The 22,426-nt window shown below is 39.2% G+C and overlaps 2 protein-coding genes across 5 annotated transcripts in view; both read left to right on the top strand.

Moving 5' to 3' along the window:
* The window catches only part of LOC117282038 (protein yellow-like), a 37,012-nt gene that overhangs the window by 252 nt on the left and 14,334 nt on the right, over nucleotides 1-22,426 (top strand). The window contains exon 1 of one of the 2 annotated variants that reach the window (XM_033754179.1): nucleotides 7,096-7,240. The exons of the other annotated variant lie outside the window; for it this stretch is intronic. The gene's annotated coding sequence lies outside the window, so the exon portion shown is untranslated. Of the gene's footprint in view, nucleotides 1-7,095; nucleotides 7,241-22,426 lie in introns of those variants that run through there. 2 annotated transcript variants of the gene reach the window in all.
* Nucleotides 6,085-18,074, top strand: LOC111871247 (protein yellow). 3 transcript variants are annotated; one of them, XM_023864218.2, is made up of 3 exons: nucleotides 6,085-6,239; nucleotides 13,425-13,717; nucleotides 16,506-18,074. In XM_023864218.2, the coding sequence occupies exons 2-3, from the start codon at nucleotides 13,435-13,437 to the stop codon at nucleotides 17,492-17,494; spliced, it is 1,272 nt and encodes a 423-aa protein (XP_023719986.1). In that variant the 5' UTR covers nucleotides 6,085-6,239; nucleotides 13,425-13,434; the 3' UTR covers nucleotides 17,495-18,074. The 3 variants fall into 3 exon arrangements, with proteins under 3 accessions (XP_023719986.1, XP_023719985.1, XP_033610068.1); XM_023864217.2 differs by having other exon boundaries at nucleotides 6,085-6,300; XM_033754177.1 differs by lacking the exon at nucleotides 6,085-6,239 and adding an exon at nucleotides 7,803-7,927.

Below are 22,426 nucleotides of genomic sequence, written 5' to 3'. Positions count from 1 at the left end.
GCGACAGTAAATCAGTCAAAATGAATTGGAAACACGAAACCAGGCCTTTTCGAAATCCTAAACTTCGACTTTTGCAGAAGTCATAATTTTAGCAGGGTCTTTCTGGACCCACGATGCCCCAAATTTTAATTGACAGATATGTAACAAGTGGTTGAGTTCACCCTTAAGATCCTAGCCACTTGATTTCTCCCTAATTAGAGAACCCAGATGAAGCAGTCTCCCAGTGCAGCCAATCGAAATCTAAAGGGACATGTCTCTCGCCAGACATTTGTAAAACCATTCAGATGTCTATCTTCAGAAATGTTGGCTGGAACACTGGAACACATTAACAACACGTACATAATAGAAACTTGTCTCTGGGCTCCACGACCGGGCTTACTACGTAGAAAGCTTCTACAACAAAGACTTACAAAAGACATACATGCCCAGTTTCTACAGTGTAGCATTGGAAGTTTAGTATTAATTTGGCAGACATATTTCTTAACCTCCCATACTAAATTTTTAAATCTATTCTAAACATTTTAAAATATTTCTTTTAATATTACATGATATGTTCAACTTTATAAATCTTGATATAGTGTATATTTTTTATATTTTATCTTATTTTGTATCTTATATTTTAATTGTAACAACAACTTTAGGCGAAACATTTTATGTTAGTATATAATATGACACGTTGCACTGGTATGGATCCATATCGGTAGTTCAATAACTATACGTATTCCTATATATAACTGCCTGATGATGGTCATCCATCCAATTAATTCCTTAGTCCAGTCTTAGCAGATAAAATAGATTACCAGGAAGTCATCAAACAAACTCCGTGATTTTAGTCCGCATGCGAACTACTCGTATACCGACCGAGCGACCGCCGCTTGTCGGCGAAGTTAGTGCCTACTTTTGCGGATATGGGGTGTCGCGTAGTCAGCGTAACGAATCCCCTCGGCCGTTAATTTCGGTTTTCTAGATCGGAGCCACTATTTCCTTGAAATTGCTCCTCAATTATCATGACGAGGCTGAGTGCACCCCGTTCCAGACCCACGGCTTCTAAGAAAAAATCTGGTAGCGCCGGGAATCGAACCCGGACCTTTGGATTTGTAGCCAGGAATGCTTGCCACTCGGCCACGGAGGCGATCCCGGGAAAGATTTCCACCTTTAAGCCAATCAATCCTATCCCCACCGCTTACCTTACAAAATCTGGTACAATTTTTCGTTGTACAGGTATGTTGTTCGTCTAAGTAGTATTACATGAATTGCAGGATATTCTGGGAGTTTTTAGTTCGCTGAGTACCATTTCTGCTGTTACTTCAAGGGTGTAGTCCTCCAAGGAGGATCTTGCGTGCCTTATTCTCTGGTGTTTTATAGATACAGGAATCTGTTTTGTTGAATTTGAGTAGAAATGGACTCGAATGCCTTGTGTGTATGTTGTTGATGTCTTCATATTTATTTAAGATTTTTCATAAGTTTGAAGTAGTTAATTTTTAATGTAATGCCAATTTCCGTGTAGTTGAGATTTCTGATGTTGCCGTAGTATGTGCACCATATTCGGTCTGAACAATCGAGACTGGCTTTTCAGATGTAATTTTCGGCTTGGTAGTTTTCGTTTGAAATTTGATACGAGATTTAGAGTATTTCTTTTGGTGCGAAAAGGAATCATTTGTTGCTGTACTCACACATTTGGCTGTCTGATGTTCACTTGTTTTTTGATCATCCGCGGAAGGTGGAGTGGTGTCCACAGTTAGCGCTTTGGCAGGTTTCCAGATTTCGGCTGCTAATGTCTTGGAGGCTGTGAAGTGTTTGTTGTTGTGTTCTTGTAGAGAGGATTAATCCGATCCGACGAGCGGGTCATGGGTTCAGTTGGTTGCCTTCTTTCCGTGCAGAAGAGACTTTGTTTGTCTGTAAATTTTACTGGATTCTTGCATATGCTTTCAATCGTCTATTTCTATCGAATGCAATGCACTGCACTCAGTATCGATGTTGACAAGCGCTAGTTTGCGAGCATAATCTCAATGAGTTAGTAAGCAATCCGCTAGTCGGAATTTCGAGTAATATAGGAAGCAGGAGAGAAATGAAGAATTGGCCTTAGTTCTCATTGGTTCGCCCGCGGGACAGAAAGAAACCGCTTGGCTCTCACACGACCAACGGGCGAACCAATAGGAAAGAAGATCCGGAGATTTGAGGACAAAATAGGGGAAATTGTAAGGGTGTTCGCTAACTTGGTGAGGACCGGTGATCACGAACAGCACGTACTCTTCTGCAGGTTACATACTCCGCGAGAGCTGGTTCATGAGGAGGTACCCTAAAAGTATAACTAACTTCATGAGAAGTCGCCAATTGTGCAGCCACTCGAGAATTTCGCAGCAATTTATGGAACCCGAAGGTTCATTGCCGTGTTCAAGAGAACTCTTCACTGGTCTCTATCCTGAGCCAGATCGATCCAGTCCATACCAGGGCATCCCATTTCTCTAAGATCCATTTCAATATTATTCACCCACCTCCGTCTTGGTCTTCTTAGTGGCCTCTTCCCTTCCGGCTTTCCCACCAATATCCTATATGCATTCCTCTTCTTCCCCAATCGTACTACATGCCCTTACCATCCCATCCTCCTTGACTTGATCATTATAATTATACTTGGAGAAGAGTACAAGTTATAAAGCTCCTCATTATGCAGTTTTCCCCAGCCTCCTGTTACTTCATACCTCTTCGTTCCAAATATTCTCCTCAACACCCTGTTCCCAAACACCCTCAGTCTATGTTCCTTCTTGAATGTTAGAGACCAAGTTTCACACCCACACAGAACCACAGGGAAAATTATAGTTTCGTGTATTCTAATTTTTATCTTTTATAGATAGCAGACGAGGAAAAAAGCTCGTTGACTGAATGGTAGCAAGTGTTACCCGAATTCATTCCCTTCTTCATTTCCTGTTGAATTAAGTTTTTGATTTATTGCTGTCGTTCCCAGATTGTTGACGTGCCGCAATTTCGAAACATGTGTTAGCTATGTCATGATTTTGCCCTGCATTCTGCTAACAAGACAGCAACATATACTTAGTTTTCACTGCGTTTACTTCTAGATTATTCCTCTTACTTGTGTCAATTAAAGTTTGTGTGTTTTTCTTTGCGGTATCTATGTTATCACCCAGTAGATTCACATCATCAGCATAGACCAGCATTTGATGTGTCCCATTTAATTTCAGTCTCGCCTGGCTTTCCTGGACGTTCCTAATGACATATTCTAAAGCAAAGTCAAAAATAGTGGCAATAAACTTCTTGTTTTAGATCTTTTGGATAGTAAAATTATCAGAACAATATTTACTTATACGGACTTTACTACACGTTTCGTTTAAACCCCTTTTTATTAGCCTAACTAGTTTATGGGTACCCCAAACTCCATGAGAGTATTGTGCAATACTTCCTTCCTAGCTGAATCATCGGCTTTCTTGAAGTCTACATATAGCTCATGTATTGTCTCATTGAACTCACATTTTTTCTCCAGTATCTGACTAATGCAGAAATCTGATCTGTAGTTGATCTGTTACACCGAAACCCACACAGATGATACCAAATAATTTCATCTAAATATGGACTTAAACTTGAGAGAAAGAAATTGGATAAACTTTTGTATGAACTTGATAGCAGTGATATCCCACGATAATTACTGCAATCAGTTTTAACGCCCTTCTTGTGAACTATCGCCATAATAGACTCCTTCCACTGATCAGGCAATTCTTTCTTACTGAAAATAGAAGTAACGAGCTTGTGGATCACAGATCGCAACGTTTCACCTCTTGCTTAAATCAGTACTTCCGCAATTTGATAGCTACCTGGCGATTTATACCTTTTCAACTTTGCAATAGCAATTTAAACCTCAGAACGACTAGGATCAGGTACCAGCGGTTCTGCTGTATATATTTCAGTCTTCCTAACATCATGACCCTACGTACATTCCGTAACTGAGAGAAGTAATTCTTCCACCTATTCAAAATCTTGTGGGAATCTGCAAGCAGATCAACATTCTCATCCTTCACTATGTTGCTTCTAGGTTGGTATTCTCTCTTAAATTAATTTATTCCTCTATATAGGTCTCTAATGTTCTTGTTCTTACTGTTTGCTGAAAACTCATTAATTTTTTCTTTCAGTTGCCCCCTCTTTTTATTTATGAAATTCCTGCAGACTTCACGTCTTGTATATTGTTCAGGTTGTCCCCATTTATTTGCTTGGATTCTGTAACAACTGCAATTTGGTTTATTTCCTTTACAGTTATCAATCAACTTCTGAACTTGATATTTCGGTCTGTAAGCACCTTTATAAAGAATGTCTTACCGAAGAATTTACTGAACTCCTGTATGTTTTAGACATCATAGACTGTAGAACATCCATGTCAAAGGCTAGAGCGGATGTGAATACTGTAGTACTACGGTTTGTAATTACTGAGAAGCAATTTTCTAAAGACCTTTTAAATTCAGCTTTAAAAGAATTAATTTCTTCCTAACATTTCAATAATCCATTACAACTCTTTGATATGTAGCAATGGCATGGTTCGAATAGAGTTGATTGTTACAAGCACAGATAAATAAAATTAAGTTTTTCCTGTGGAATCGACGGTCGTTGTTGCACATGGCTGCGCACGTGATTATATGCTGATTTGGCATATCTTCGCTTTTATTGCAATTCATTTCATTTCATTCCCATCGGGTATTTTGATACTGGATCACAGAATTTCGTGTTATACTCATTTTCTTATTCTGTAAAGAAACTATTTATGTAACGCAATTATCCAGATTACAGAGGTTGTTCCGAAGTTGCCAAGACCTCGTGCAAAAAAAAATATATATATATTGAGGCAATAAATTAGGATGTCTTTCTGGTATTTACTGAATTAAGACTGAATAGTAAGAATTTATGTTATTCAGATCTACATATAATATGCCTTCTTAAAAAACTTCTTTTAGTTAAAAGGGTTCCATAAATAGACAGCATTACAATTATTGACTTTCTGAACATTATTCATCGTCCTATTATTAAATAAAAAAACAGGGCTGTGGATAATGCTCTAAAAGTTAATATACCACCGCCAGAAACTTTTAGATCTTTTTAGCATTACGTTTTACAAACCCCAGTAATGATTTATCTTCAAATATTCAGTACAAATTATGCAGTCAAGGAGACACACTGTTTGTTAGGAAGGTTGATAATTATGTTTCTAATGTAGCGTGTTTGATTTGTGCCACTTACAAATTCGAAAGGTTCCAAACTGTCTGTTGGGATATTAATGAATGTTACTGTGGCAGCTGGGATCAGTGACCTCCAGGAAAAGTGAAAGTTACAAGTTAGATACATTGAATTCAAGCCAGACAGGCAGATAGAGTGACAAGTTGTGACATGATCAACAAATTCGTTTTTATTAATATGTTATGAATTCATCCCACTGTCCGTTTCCTTTTACGTTTAGCATGCCTCTGAAAGATTTATCTCTAGTAGTAATCTATTACTTAACATGGCGCTGGTCATTCATATTTACTTAGTAGTGCATTGAAATAATGAAGAGAATGAATCAGATTATGTAGAATTCTATCATCTGAAATATAACGTCGTGTAGTTGGGCGAAAAGTCAACCGACGTCTCGGAGAAATACATCGTCCGAGCTGTAGGGTGTAAGAGTAAGCGAAGCAAGAAAGCAGCATTCCTGCTGGAATATGTAAGCAAAATGTTCCTCCAGAACACGATTACACAGCGTTATATCCCAGAAGAGTCAATTGTTCATAGCCACAGCCGTGAGAACCTAAATTGCAATATTGTTAAATTTATTCCCACTTCTAACGACTTGGTAGTGCAGTACTGTTTCTTTTCAGTTATAGATAAAGCGTACTTCACGACGTTCCATCTTTATTGGGACTTAGGCAAGACATGAACTACATTAGGAACAAATGTGTATGTAAGCAGGAAGAGAAAGTGCCAGTGTAGCCTTGATGTCAGACTGAACCTTACATACAAGTGTAAAAAGTGAGACTGAAGGTTAAAGAAGGATACTTGTCAAGGCAGCCGCTCTGAGTGTTTCCATATCCAGTGAGCATTTATAAAAAATAGGATTTAGCTGACCAATGACTAATGCTTTTTTCAGCTGAGAGGGCCAATGAGAGTTGGGGAAGGCTAGGACAACAAGGTGTGTCTGGTGGGCCACTTTGTATGCAGTAAAATGCATATGTCCTTGTATCATACGTGAAACTGGAACGTGTGAGGTAGGTTCATTTTATGATTTTCAGTGGATATTCCGAGTGAAGAAGCAGTAATACTCAAACTGTAAGTACTTGTGGTAACGTATTAACGTGTTTAATTTTTCTAACATAATAATATTAATGTAAATTGATATCATGTTGAAGTTGAGGTTCTCACAGCAATGACTATGAAGAATACGATCTTCTTTGTTGTAACAAACATGCCACCGGTTTCTTGATTAGTTTGCTCTTTGAAGACGGATATGATACGTTCCCCCAAAGCGTTGGGCTTTCTCTGAATTACGCGTCGTTATAACACAGAAAGCCTCTCAAAGTAACCGCACGGCCTAAGTTCTGAACTGCCTTTGCTCGCTCGAACACTGGGATCGTAGGTTCGAATCCCACTCAAGGCATGGATGTCTGTGTGCGTTTATTCTGCTGTATTGCTCTGTGTGTAGGTAGAGGCCCTGCGACGGGCTGCTCACTCGTCCGAAGAGTCCTACCGTCTGTGTAAAACAAGAAAACATTAAGAAACTGACGAGCAGGCCGAGGCCCAGTGGCTGCAGAGCCACTGATGCATGAATGAAATAACATGGAAGACGGCACTGTTCAAATAGAATGTTTTTGTTTTGCAAGATTATAAAATTTTCGGCCGAAAAACTGAAGATACAAGTAATATTAAACATTTTATAACATATTTTATTTGTTTTAATATATGGATTTGGTGTTTTAATTTATCCAGTCGGTATAGTGTTTAAGCTGTAGGTTGGATAACCGAAGAATCGAAATCCGATCCGCTGCAGGCAAGAGATTTCTTCCTTTTTCGCAGCTCCTTCCAGTCCGCTATGCAGTATGCACCCCAGGGAACAGGAGGCCTGAGTGTGAAGCTCGTTACTCTGTAAAAATTCTATGTGCCTTTCTACGCGAATCAACATTATTCGGTGAAAACTTACATCATGGTATTTTGAGATGTACTTTCACGAAAAATTGGATTAGCGCCCATGTTCGGCGTCTACTAAGAGGAGGTAACTGTGAAAGAGAAAGATTTTTTTTTATTATTTATTGGCTGCTACAAGATATAAGCAAAATGTTACAAAGACTAGTTCGCTTGAACTAACAACCTGTTTTAATTTGACACTAAGTTACTAAGATTATATGAAGTTAAGTTCGCCCATCGGATGCCTTATCTGTCGGGCTGCTTGTCTAGTTCGTAAGGTTTGGTCCGTTTGAGTCGCCTGGTTAGGTTTCCCACATTTAGGAGCCTGGACGCTTCTTCATTGACGTGTTGTCGAAATCTGTTTTCGTGTGAGGCGGCGTATCTTGCAATAATGGATGCAACTGTTTCGACATCGAGGTCTCGATGGAGGTCCCTGTTACGTACATATCAGGCCGCATCTGCTATGATTCTTAGTACTTTGTTCTGGTATCGTTGGATTACTTCGATGTTGCATTTTTTCGCACATCCCCATAGTTGGACGCCATATGTCCAGATGGTCCAGATTGGTCGCAGCATTTGTTTATACAGGAGCAGCTTGTTGTACAGTGACAGTTCTGATCGACGTCCGATCAGCCAGTACATAGAGAAAGAACTGACTGGAAATTATGAGGGGCCTGCATTTTGAGATGCTGACGGTGCAGAAATTAGTAGTGATGTGCAGGAGTCCACTGGGAGAGTGGAGTTTTCAGCGATCCCAACACATGGACCAGAATAGGTAACTTCGTATTTGTGTCTGAGGTACATTGTAAACCACACGCAGTGGCGTAGTTAGATTATTGCTAAGGGAACTGGGTGAAATTGGGTAGTTAAATACGGGTATAGTACATTTTGCAGAGGAAGACGTCCAAATTATTTGGAACCTATGTTGTTGGGATTTAAGGAAATGCTTATATTATCTGCCAAAATCGGTAATTCTAAGGTCTATTCCCGTAACAAATGATTTTGTAATTATAGTTCAAAATAGCCTACGTCTTTTCCGGTACAACAGCAAATAGGTAGACATTCAGACGTTTAATTCTGTATGCTGTGTTTTCTTTGCGGGGAAGTGAATTGTGTTCGTTTTTTCTTTTATGTACTTCGGAGTTTGTAAAGATCTAGGCAGCAGAAATAACCCGACTTCATTTTTGGTTACTCTGTTTTACTACCCTCATTGTTTGTGTTCAATTAAATTTGTGATTGTTAATCCTGAGTTATGAATGGCCATACTAAGACCATTTTCTGAAAATTGTATTTAAGTATACATGTTGCTATACCTCCATTCCACAGATCGCCATGGTATGGCGCTCAGTTAAGCAAAGCAACTTATATTTTTAATATTTATTTATTTACTTCCATTTATGTAGTTGGCCAACTAAGCCAGTAGGAAAGAGAGCACTAGGATGACCAAGGCGTAGGTGGGTGGGTAATATTAAAATGGATCTTAGGGAGATAAGGCGGAATGGTATGGACTGGATCGATCTGGCTTAGGATAGGGACCGGTGGAGGGCTCTTGTGAATGCGGTAATGAACTTTCGGGTTCTGTAAAATGTTGGGAAATCCTTGAGTAGCTGCACAATTGGCGGCTTCTTAAGAAGGGCTCTGCTCTATGAGTGAATGAGTGAGTGTGTAGTTGGAAAACTGATGAATTTAATAGTGTTTTATATGGTAAATATTCCTGTGCTCAGTTCAGCTTGCTTGAGTGTTGTGCTGAACAACAGAGTTGTTATTGCTGTAGGTTTGCTGTCGCATAAAAACAGTTGGTGAGATCAATGTCCTACAGTCAGTGAGTACTAAACAACAAAAACGAATAAAGATGATGGGGTCAGGAATTCTGTTGAGCGATATAGTAATCCGTTTACTAACAAAAACTCACAATTCATGCTTTTACATAGCACATTCCTACTTTCTGCACACACTAAATTGCGTTGAATGAATTAATAATTACAACAATGAATTGAGTCGGATTTTGAAGGTAGCGCTTGTGGCCCCTTTTAATATACTACCCCATGTTTGGAGGGAGACTGGAAACTATTATTATTTATTTAAACTGCAAATTGTTTTAGCTGGTGGCAGTGGTACTACAATAAGACACAACACACAAATAACACACGTCACACAAAATGACACACCACAGTCAAATAAAACACAACATCCAAAACTACATAAACAATAAAGGACACACTGCACACAATGAATACAGCACAAATACAATTACAACTACAATTAAATAAATTAATATTAATAAAATATAATTATACTATACACTAAACAGTAATAGTAATGAAATGCGAATGTCATGAATTGATGCACCCATATTTTACCATGAACTTCACTTTTTATGAATGCCCGCACACCTTCACTTCGCCCTATTTATCACTTTCCTAACAAATTTCCTAAAATTACTTGATTTACAGGAGAGAGTCCCTAGAACATCTGCAGGTAGTTGGTTCCAGAGATGGATGGTCCTGTTTACAAAGGAATATTTTCTGACGTGTGTCTTTTGCTTTCTGCTTCTAATTTTCCTATCATGATCGTCCCTGCTCAAATAGCATTGCCTTAGTAATTATCACATATAGCCTTCCGAGCCCTTTCACCCGTGTAAGCTTTGAAGAAAGCGCATATGCAAGCTATCTTTCTGCGCTGTGTCAAGGTTTCCCAGTTCGAATCATTTCTATGATGTGCAAATTTAGCCGTCATGTTTGCACCCGGTCTAGTGCATTTGTCTGTCCCTTCCTGTAAGGATCCCAGCACTCTGCCCCATACTCAGGAACCGGAATAACTAGTGATGTGTAGGCTAAACTCTTATTGTTACCATTTCAATTTTTAAGAATACGCATTGTAAAATGCAGTGCCTTCCAGGCTATTTTCACCGTGTAATTAACTTGATCACCCAAACTTAAATCACTGCGTAAAACTATTTTCAAGTATTTACAGCTGTTCGCTACCGGCGTTACTACGTCCCGTAACGAATAATTTAGTGGTTCCATCACTGTGGCTCTCGTGAAATAAACTTCATTGCTTTTAGCTGGATTAATTATCGTCGCAATTTCAACCGCCCACTCCCCCAGACTGTTCAGATCTGCAACTTTGCCACATACTTATTATTTATAATTTTCCTATATATTACACAAATATCTGAGAAATGTCTAAGGTAGAACGCACACCGGTATGCGTCAAGACATGTAACAGTCAAGACACGATGTCTGCGACTTGACGCTGAGAAAGGAGCACAGTTGAAACGAATGGGATTATGAAAACGGCCGCACACCGGTCTGAGTCATGACGTCAGCTTAACTGAATCAATATTTATCCAAATATAATTTACGTATTCAAAGAACAGTAGTGAACCCAGTACACTTCCTTGCGGTACTTCTGACGTTACTCTAACTTCCTCCTACTCTAAATATCTGTGTACGGCCCAAAAGGAATGCAACTACCCTTGAGTCCACTCCCGAGGCCGGAATTTTCATAACTTTAGTAAGGATGGATCATCTCTGAGCCAAATTCCAATCAAACATCTCTAGAATACCTGCTCCATACGCATGCTGTTTGTTATTAGAAAATATATATATATTCTGTTATATACTTTTATTTTAGAGGAAGGTTGTGGAAGGAATCTCCCAGTGCCACCTTCTCTCTATCAGTATATATTATCACGTGATTGAGTGACTACAGATGCATTTTGGATTAGTAATAGGGTTTATTAAATAATTAGGAGACGTAACTAGAAATAACTGCGACAGCCACGTTCAGTTACACACTCCAAAGATCACTGAAACTGCAGCACATATAAAGTGTCTTAGTCTTCTCTAGCTGTTGCTTAGTAGCGGCTTTCAAAGGTGGACGTGCCCATTTCTCTGGTTTCCCGAACTGTCTCCGGCCTCAGCTAACAGCTTCTCAATTCTCACAGCTGCAACTGTTAGCACCTGCTCACTCTGGTTTCTCGCTCGAGGATTTTCTTCTTTTTTCTTCTACCCTGAAGATGGAGGCGATACGTTCCTCTGAAACGTCGGTTAACACAATATCTACACAGTGCCACATCCCAGATGACTGCTTTCTCCATAGCCACCGCCGTGAAAACCTCAAATCTTACATCTCTTCCGTTATGGCATGTTCTCTCGTTTCCAGTGTGTCCACAGAGCTGTTCGCTAGCGACGGCTGTTGTACTCTTGCATTTTTTACACCGCTGTTATTTGTAAATGGGTTTACATGCCATAATTTCATAATTCTCAGACCAAGAAAACATCCTGTGCGTGTATATACACTCACGCATTTCTTGGTCTGACAATTATGAAGTTTGTGTAATTTCTTTGGTATGAAACATTCACAGATCGTTCTACAAATTTGGGAAAATTATGGGTTGCATTAAAACGTGCCCCATATGTTGTCCTCGACGATCACAAACATATGGAAACGAAAAACAAAGTTGTTCAAAACCTTCGTTAGCGTTTCTGTAGAAATGGCTTCAGTCTTTGATTGAATAGCATTTTTCAGTTCAGGAATTGTATACTGATTTTTCTGAACCAACTGCCTTTCAAATATCTCCACAGGAAATAATCGCAACGCTTTAAGTCCAGTGAGGCTGATGGCCATAAAGATTCCTCCTCAAAAAGCGTAGAACCTGGCTCAACAGAACACTCTCCTCAAAAAGTCACGAAGAAAGCCAAGTACGACACCATGGCTGTAAGGTTTCTTAGCGTTCTTCATTGAGAGTCTTATGACGTCGAGACACCCGGACTGTCTTTCATTAGCGCTCTGTACCCCCTCACAAATACGTAACGTATCACTATTCCATCTTTCGACAATGACTGAATCAGCTGTATTCTGTACGGAAACAATGACAATTTATCACAACATGTTTTCCATGTTGTGCTGTTTGAGAGACAAATTTGTCGCGCTGAACGCCACGCACATTTTCTCGGAGAACTTATTACTGCCTTCTGTGCTGCATCGACAGCTTCTTCCACAGGAAGAGTTTCTTCATTTACGCATGTTCATCACACACGCATCTTGTCTCTTCAGAGTGTTTAACATCCCAGCGTACAGTCTGTCGATGGTTCAATACGGACAGGAAACTCTCGATAATGTTGTTTGTCCACAGCCATACAAGAACCACCAGACGAATGACAGGTTTCAATAACAAACACTTTTTGCTGTGATGTGTACAAGGTTGCCAACGGCAATAAATTTCGAAAGTGTGTGGATATTTAATATAATTTCGTACTGTACTAAAGATGTCTCCCAATTGTTAGGGCTGGAACACACACACAGCGACATCGGTCGTACGGAAAAATGTCGTACGATATTTTTGCCGTACGACCTCCTTTTCATACTAGAGCGACCAAATACATTTCTTTGCTCTCCGATTGTCGTACGGTAGAAGTCTCATGTCGTCACGTATGAAAGCTAAGACTACACTTTATATTCTACTACTTGATGCGACATGAACCGTACGTACGTCGTACGACCGATGTCGCTGGGTGTGTTCCAGCCCTTAGAGTGTCAGGTGACAAAAAGCACTCTACATGTGTATACACCGCTTCTTTTAGGAAAATGCGCTTGCCGGCACTCCCACGTTCAGATTTATCCTCAAGGTTTTAGAGAATATACTACAGCTATATGACTGGAAGCCGGTCACGGTAGCCGAGCGGTCTAAGGAATGTACTGTCTTCGCTCGCTTGGAAACTGGGAACGTGGGTTCGAATCCCACTCAGGGCATGGATGTTTAGTTTGTGTGCGTTTTTCTGTGTTTGTGTACAGGTAGAGGCCTTGCGACGAGCTGATCACCTGTCCAAGGAGTCCTACCGAATGTGTAAGATCTAGAAAAACCGAAGTGAACGGAGAAGTTCATTGAGGTAGGCCTAGGCCCACTGGGGGGCTGTAGTGCCAAGGAAAAAAAAATATGGACGGGAAATTTCGAAGGGTGGGGAGGAAGGAAGCAAGTAAGTGAATTGAGCAATATAGTACCTCCAAACAGTTCACATTGCGTGAGATTCGAAATTCTTATATGGGCAACAAATATGGAGATTACAGTTTTATGGGATGTACTGCCTCATATTCTGACCAGAAAATATGGGCTTCAAGTTCCTCCAAAATATTGTAGTATCTTGTATTATCTAAGAAAATTCACAATGTCTCATCTGAGGAAACTGCAATCTTCAGTTCACATTTCATAAACTTACAGACCAGCATTATATATATATATATATGTGTGTATTTCCGTCTATTTCCAGGTTCAGAAGAATGGTTTCTCTGAGGCCCTTTTTACCATTTGTGGTGTATCTAGTATTCCCATCCTTGCTTATAGAAGCAAAGAACACTAAATTAGAAGAGGTGTTCCACTGGAACCTTCTGGATTTCGATTATCCTGATGATACATCACGAAGCAATTCCATCGAGTCCAAGCAATTTATACCAGAAAATAATCTACCATTAGGTCTTGAAGTCTGGAATGACAAGCTGTTTGTTACAGTTCCTCGCTGGAAGTCTGGAGTTCCTTCAACACTCAATTACGTTTCTTTGAGCGGTGAGTGAGAGATCTGTGATATTACAGCTCACCAATTAAATTAGTCATTAGATTAGTAAGGTAAAATTCTACTACAAGTGAAGTGTACCAGAACTTTGATGCTTTTTTCATTTCCTATATTGTGGGAACTGAAATATCTTTGATTTAAGTCAGTATTTAAAAGTGCTACTTTCCAAAATTGGAACTTTCTTTTATAAACTTGCATCCTGTTTGTGTTTTCTTACAGGTCATGTAATGATCTGTCACATAATCTTACTTTTAAAAGAATATTTTTGTTTTTAATTCTTACTTGTTACAAGTTTTAACCATAACCGGTCACCAAGAGGTGACGTACACAAATCAGCTACAGCAGTAAGTGCAATTTTTTTAAAATGTGGGGATGTATAAAACTATCGTTAAAGTAATAATGAAATAATGAAAGATACAAATTAACTTTACAAAGACAGAAATACAAAAAGGACAGTATACTTCAACACATAAGAATCATCTAATTCACAGAGTTAGACGTTTACTATTTAGCTCTAATTCCTTTATATTACGTGGCACTTCACACTCTAATATCATTCTTCATTTTTCTCATGCTGTATATATAGAGATCCAAGAGTTTAGTGAGGAGAAAGCAAGACTGTCTTCTCGGTCACTTAAATTTTATCATGGTGAGGGTTGTGTGTGTGGGAGAGGAAAGTGCTTAGTTTTTTCTGGAAAACAGGTAGTAGAAACGTATCTAAAATTACGCGAAAATGAGAGAATGTTTCAAAAATTAGTTGCGAGCACAGGGAATGGCAAATACCAAACAAACAACAAACTCCATGTCTTGAGTCCGCAAGCGGACAATACCGACCGAGAGACCGCCGCTTATCGGCGAAATTAGTGCGAACTTTAGCGGATAGAGGCTGTTGCGCGGTCAGCTCAGCGAATCCCCACGGCCGTTAATTTCGGTTTTCTAGACCGGAATGACAAATACCACAATCACGAAATCATTAATATCGACAATACACAATAAAACGCCGAAAAACATCAGAGTCACAAGGAAATGAGATTTGTGTTATAGGGCTGGATAGACTGGTATTTACCGTTAATGATAGTTATTGCAGCAACGGCGTGTGCCAAGGTCACTTCCTCCACATATGTTGGCAGTAAAGGGGCTGAAATGCATTTAGTGGAAATATATCTGTTCTAAATTTGTATGATTTCCTAAGAGAAACTCATGAAATTCTGTGAATTTATAATTAGAGAAGCCATACTTCACCAGCGCAATTAATTTCACTGTGAACATTTGTAAACCTCCTCTTCAATCCCTCCACACAGCATTGACCAGTAAAAACGTCCTTTCCACATCTGCGTTTTCCGTGGAGAGATATAAATTCTATGACTGTGTTATTATTTGTATATATATATATATTGTTTAAAATCCCGAAATACATTTTTCCGCCATCTATCTTCTGGAAGCTTCTTTTCGTTTAAGATTTTTGGTTTCCCATTGATGTATTTTGAAACAACAATATTGATCGAATGGCCCAGTTTCTGCTTTGTTAATGTAATACAGAAGTTGAGAAAATCGGCAAAAATGTGTATCCCACCATTTAACACAGTGGAACATGGAACATAACTCTAAAAGTCGGTAGTCCTGCAGAAATCTGGATGCCTAGGATTCCTATACACAGAGAGATAGCCCCCTTGCAGAAACCAAACTGTAACTTAACTGGGTTTAACCAAGAGGGCTATATAACAATGACAGTTATAATATGACTTCACTTTTGCATCAGTTTTTTTTTTTTGTGGTACATGGAAGTCTTTCTGATGTTTTGCTTCTGGTGAGTAGCTGGTGCTGTTTCACGGATTGCAATCTACATCATAGACGGCAAGGGCAGAATATAATGTGAGTTCTTGAAAACCTAATTGATGTAGTAAAATGTGTGTCTCTGAAGGCAAGGATTTCCGTATTAATATAATGTGATGTGTGTACTTCAAGGCAAACATATGTATATTAGTGAAGCTGAGGCATCACTCTGTTGACGATGACTCTTTATGGATGAAATATGTAATGACTAAAAAGGTAGTAAAAAGTTTTTTTTTGTAACTTTGTGTAATGGCTTATCTTATGACCTATTTTGAAATATGTTTCCATCCTTCCATTCTCAATTTCAAGTACATAGTTGTGTTATTGTCAGCTGTCATACAGACTTCATGTTCAGAACTGGAGGATGCATTATTGGACTGTTTGAAAGCAACGGCCTTGACAGCTACCTTGAGGAGCTGAGAGAAGCCATGAGAACCAGTCAGGAAGTACATCTCCAACTGGATACATATTTAACATAAGGCATGAGCTTTGACTACTGCATTTTTGTTCAGGCTTCACTATTTTCAGACAGATCATTAGGCTGCTGTAAATACGAGTATGATAGAAAATAAATCAAACTTTTATTATATTCGTGAAAGAGTGACTGACATTGAAGTATAAAGGGGAAATTATAAGCAAGGTTCTGTCTTCAAAAAGAAATATATTAACTTTAACTATCACTACTAACTATATAGACCACTGTCTTCTGGAATATGACACTTTTTAATTTGGCAGTCTTATTAACCTCAAGGAGAAATCATCTGCTTCCATCTTTATATTATTAAACCCAGAATTTATAAATTAGTATAGTACAGCAAACAGGAATGAAATGTTAACAATATCTCACATAGAAACAGGCTTTATGTGTTAACAATGCCTCTGCTGTACAGTGAAATTTTTGACCTCTCATTAACTTCCACTAAAGGGCATTTCCATGACTTGTTACAGGTGATAACAAATCTCCAAAACTGATACCGTATCCTGACTGGAATAGTAATCATTTACCAACAGGTAGAACTGAAGAAGGAAACGTCACTGAGAATGGAATTCACATTATCTCAGTGTTCCGTGTGAGAGTGGACGCATGTGACCGCCTATGGATGTTAGATACAGGCCTGAATGATGTGGTAGGAGAAGCCCAGCAACTGCAGGATCCTCGTATACTGATCTATGATCTTCGCAATGATTCCTTAATTCATAGTTATACATTAAAATCATCCCACATAAAGGAAGATTCATTTTTTGCTAACATCATTGTTGATGTAGATACAAATGACTGTGAGGGAGCTTTTGCTTATATCCCAGATCTTGGTGGTTATAGTCTCATAGTTTACAGCCTTAAAGGTGATGAGTCTTGGAGGGTCAAACACCATTACTTCCATTTTGATCCCCTGAATGGTAATTACAGTGTTGGTGGAGTCAACTTCCAGTGGGTAGATGGAGTATTCTCTTTAGCCCTTTCTGCTCCACATGATGATGGATTCAGAACTGCATACTTCCATCCACTCTCCAGTACAAACGAATTTTCTGTTTCCACTAAAGTTCTTCGCAACAAAACCCTTGCAACTGACCCTCACAACTTTGAAGAATTCAAGTTACTAGGTTCCCGAGGTCCACATACACAAGCAGGTGCCTCATTCTTGGATGAACAAAGCAGTGTAGTATTCTACACACAAGTAAACCTCAATGGAGTGGGATGCTGGAACTCCAAGAGCAAAGAGTACAGTCCTGAATACCAACATCTTGTGACCTCTGATAATGAGACCTTTATCTTCCCTAATGATCTTAAGGTTGACCGTGGAAGCAACTTGTGGGTACTGATTGATCGCTTGCCAATATTCATTTATAGAGGTCTTGATCCTGAGAGTATAAATTTTTACATTTTCAAGGGCTCTGTTAAGGAAATCATTAAGGACACTATTTGTGAAAAAAATTAAAGCTGAATTATTCACTGCAGCACATGTACTGATATTCACAATGAACTGAAAAAAAAAAAAAAATGTATATATATACATATATTATCAATAATTTGAAATAAACCGGATATTTGTACTACATCTAGAATGTTCGCTATTGGTTTCTGTAACTCTGTATGTCGATTCTTTGTCCTTTTTAACATTTATGTTTTTGTTAACCTTTATTCTTCTATTGTAAGAGGTTTGGATTTAGTATATCTGGGTTTAATCTCATATGTCACTCTTCTCTGATAAATGAATAGAATTAAATATTTCAATGAGTGGTTACGTAAATAATAACTATTTCTATAACTTTCTTCTGGTCTGGCTACCTTTTTTTGTTCAAGCATTCATCTTATTCCCACATGCTATTATCAATGCTCCTTTATTATTTTGTGTTTATGTTACTTGAGCCACAATCACATACTTCTCGTTTTGAAGCTCAAAGGAAATAAGGTGTATAAGGGTTTTGATGTTATTATGTGTTTTGATTAAAATATGAATTCTTGTACAGTTTATTCAACCTACTTTCAGAGAACAAAGAGTAGTATGGTAAAGTAAAGGTAAATTTGTTCCTGTGCTTAATGAGTTAAGCACTACTCCATGAAGCTGTATGGGGAAGTGGATTTATACATCCACATTTTTTGACCTTGGCACCAGCTGGAGGTGAGTGGTCAGTTTCATGACCCGGTTGCTTTATCCCCAGGGAAAGAGCCCCTGATACACATGGAATAGGAGGTTGGGTTAACCCCAGACTTGGAGAAGAGAAAATTATGAACCCTAACGGGACTCAAACTCTGACCCCTCAGTCATCCAGCCTAGAGGCAGTCACTATATCTACTATGCTATACATAACCCCCACATTACATAAAGCTGAAATGGAACTTTCTTTCCTCAGAACTAATTCATTGTGAACATAATTATTATGTAATAAAAATGTAATTCAATAAGGTTCATAACGTTTATTTGTAACATCATATTGAAGCCAGTATTTTATAAGATACAAAGAAAACTATTTTCTGTCTCTATGTATTGTGTGCAATGTAACTACTCTTGCATCATGAAGTAGATTTGGGGATGCAATAAATGGCATCAGAATTAATGTGTTATGCAGAATCACAAAGAGTGCCTTTGGAAAACACTTTCACTTGACGAAGTGTGACTATACACGGGGTTTGGATTGGTAATTAGATTTATTGAACACTTACAGGCGATAACTATAAGAAACTATAGCGCTATCACTACTTCACACACTCTGCACTTCATTCAGCACATGCTAAGTCTTCTTGGTTTGCTGTGTCTTCACCATATGTTGTCTGGTAACAGCTTATATCACTGTAGATCCCTCGGCTTCTGTGTTCATGCCCTTAATGGCCGGCAACTGTTTCACAACTAATTAATTTTAGACATATAACACCTTATAACACCTCAGCGTTGACAGCATGGAAAAGACATCTCCCAAGAGTTCTTCTATTGTTCCATCATGTGGCTGTCGTTTGGATGGCATAGAGAACATCATACCTGTGCTACTGTTTACAGCCATTACATAGCAATGGCTATTGTTTGCAGAGTCATTACTTAGTAGTGGGTCTACATGCTACATAATGTGCATTCCAAACTGATATGCCCCTTTCCAATAAACTGGTTTAACAAAGTATAACTCAGTCCAAATCAGAAACATCATCAATAGTAACACATTTGACTGCAGAATTTAAAGAGTGTCTACGATGTATCATCTTACACAATACAATTACAGCTACTACTCACTCATCAATATGTGTGGAAGGATGAAAGTAAAATATGCATCTGGCCTTCTAGAATATAATAATATATGGTTTTGTAGAGAGATACCAACATTTTGAAGGAACCTGCTGTTTTAAATAATTAAATTTCTAATAAATTATTATTTTCATTCATTCATTCTCACACACATTTCTTTACATTTTTCGCTTCTGAAATATCAAAATTTGGATTTGAGCTTAATACGATATACGAGAAGCATTCCGTATATAATGCCTCCTATTCTTTTTTAACGAAAACTATAACAGATGCAGCATAATGATGCAGTTAAACAGAGCAAGATTCCAGCTACTTACAGTTATTTTTCCACATAATTACCATCATTCGTTATGCACTTTTGCCAGTGATGAACAAGAGCCTGTATGCCATGCCTGTAAAAGTCTGTGCCAGCAGAGGCTAGCCACTTTCTTACAGCTGCAATGACAGCATCGTCTGGAAAATGTTGCCCACGTAGTCCATCTTTCATAGGCCCAAAGAGATGGAAGTTTGAAGGTGCTAAATTAGGGCTATACGGTGGATGTGGTAGGACAGTCCAGCCAAACTTTGCAATGTGTGCGGTGGTCGCCAAATTGGTATGGGGTCTAGCGTTATCGTGTTGCAAGCGAAAGGTTGTCTGCTTCTCTGGCCTGACTCAGGAAATGCGGGCTTTCAGCTTAGTCAGCATTGTCTTGTAGCACTCAGAATTGACAGTCTCACCAAGCTCCAGGAAATCCAACAAAATCACACCCTGCCTATCCCAAAAGACCGTGCACATCACTTTCCCTGCTGATGGCTGTGTCGTGAACTTCTTTTTTCTTCGGGAATCCGGATATCGCCACTCCATGGACTGTCTTTTGGATTCCGGCTCGTAGTGGTGACACCACAGCTCATCTTCGGTGACGATGCTGTCCAGGAACTTGTTACCTTCAGCCTCAAACTGGTACGACAGGTCCTGACAGACTTCCATTCAATGAGTTTTATGGTCCTGTGTAAGCATCCGCGGGACCCACCTGGAATAATCTTTGAGATAATCCAGCTTCCCCAACATCATTTCCAATGCATTACAGCCAATATTAAGCCACGCACATAGTTCCCTGGTTGTTATCTGCCGATCTGTACATATGAGCTGATTGAGGTGCTGTTCATTGTGAGGAGTGACAGCTGAGCAGGGATGCCCAGGGCGTGGCTTGTCGAGCACTTCACTTTCACCACTGTTGAAACGCACTACCCACAACCTCACTGTGCTGACATCCACTGTATCATCTCCGTACCCCTTTAGCAAGCGTCAATGGATGTCAATGGGTGCAATTTGTTTGGCAGTGAGAAATTCAGTAACACACCTCTGTTTCGCATACACTTCTATATCAGACATCATTTTGGTAGACTGCTCTGCTGTCGCTATCTGTCGCACGACAACCGAACTAACAGTACATTGGCGGGAAGGTTCAACCTTTACTATAACGCCACCAACATCCAGCTTTGATGTTACATATTAACACAAAAGAATAGGAGGCATTATATACGGAATGCCCTTTGTACATATTTGCTAACATCACTGCATCCTATCAAGATGTGTTAACTCTGTTCCTGAGTCCTTATTGTGTTGACTAGGAGAAGAGTTACCTACTTTTCAGGCAGATTTCTGTTAATGCACTAATTATAAATTTAACAACAAAATAATATTTTCCAGTAGATCTCTCCTGCTTCTGTACTTTGAGACTTACATTATTTAACACTGATATTTCAAATGCAGGAGCACGCGGTAGCATATTTGGTTGAGGCACTATGCTACAAGCCAGAAGGTCGCAGGGTCAAGTCCTGATGAGGTCACTAGATTTTTTCAATTGACCTATCCTTCCAGCAGCACTATGGCCCTGGGTTCGACTCAACCTCTAACAGAAATGAGTACCAGGAATATTCTTGGAGGTAAAGGGCAGCTGGGATGTAAGGCTGACAACCTTGCCACCATCTATGAACCGACTGTCTAGAAAATGTGGGAGCCTCAACATCTCATAACCCTATTGGCCTCAACGGCCTGTTACAGGGATACCTTTACCTTACATTTTTATTTCAAATGCATAGGTTATAAAACACTGAATGATTTGGCAAGGTGATTGTAAGTAATATGAATAATATTAGAAGATGACTGTGAGTAATGAGAAGGTAAAGATTGCAAGGAGAAGGTGATGACTAATATGAAAGTACTATTCTGTCGTTCAGGAGAAATTTGTGAAAATTCTAGTCAGGCAGCATGCTGCCTCCATATTTAGGTGGGACCCATAACATATTTTTCTTTCTCGCAATTCTGACCAGTGTGTAAGGTTCATGAGTTTTTGTGCATATATAGGATCCTGTTCGTTGAACAAAGCTGGGAGTGAGGGGGAATAAGGATTGGTGCCTTGTCTTGTATAACAGGAACAATGGATCAAGAAAGTTGTGCAGCCAGCTTTTTCAAGGCTCTCAATTGCACCAAAACACACACCAGTGACTGATATTCCTAAGTCTCACCAGCCATGACAATGCTTAACTTTCTATGCTGAAGGCTGAGGGTAGGTATCAGTGAGGATGAAAAGGAGGAAGCAGGCATGAAGAAGGGTTTATCTTAAAAGGAAAATGAGCCCAAATAGGGCAGTGGATAGGATGGGGGATGCTCTTGGGGGTTAAGGAATTGTTACAGCTGTTACTTGATCTGGCATAGGACTTGTGGAATGAGTATCTCTGTGGCATCTTCTGATTGTATGAATGATCTTCTTGGCAGGTAAATGCAACAAATCAATATTTTCCAACAAGTCTCTCCTACTTCTGTACTTTGGGATTTATATTATTTAACAGTGAGGTTTCAGATACATGGGATATGTAATATTGAATGATTTGGCAAGATGGATGATATCCAAAAAGTTAATAATTTTGTTAATATACCACCTTTACAAACTNTCCTTTTCAGGGCCAACAAATTGTTCCGAAGAAGTGGGTTGTCATCGGAATAATGACAAGACTACACACGTTGACACGAGTGCCCCACAACGTAATCCTTCCAGTCACACTATGGCCCTGGTGTCGACAGCCTCTAACAGAAATGAGTACCAGGAATATTCCTGGGGGTAAAGGGCTGCCAACATTAAGGCTGACAATCTC

Source organism: Cryptotermes secundus, unplaced genomic scaffold (assembly GCF_002891405.2).
Source record: "Cryptotermes secundus unplaced genomic scaffold, Csec_1.0 scaffold699, whole genome shotgun sequence".
NCBI classification, from domain to species: domain Eukaryota; kingdom Metazoa; phylum Arthropoda; class Insecta; order Blattodea; family Kalotermitidae; genus Cryptotermes; species Cryptotermes secundus.
This window is presented reverse-complemented; position numbering and strand designations above follow the sequence as displayed.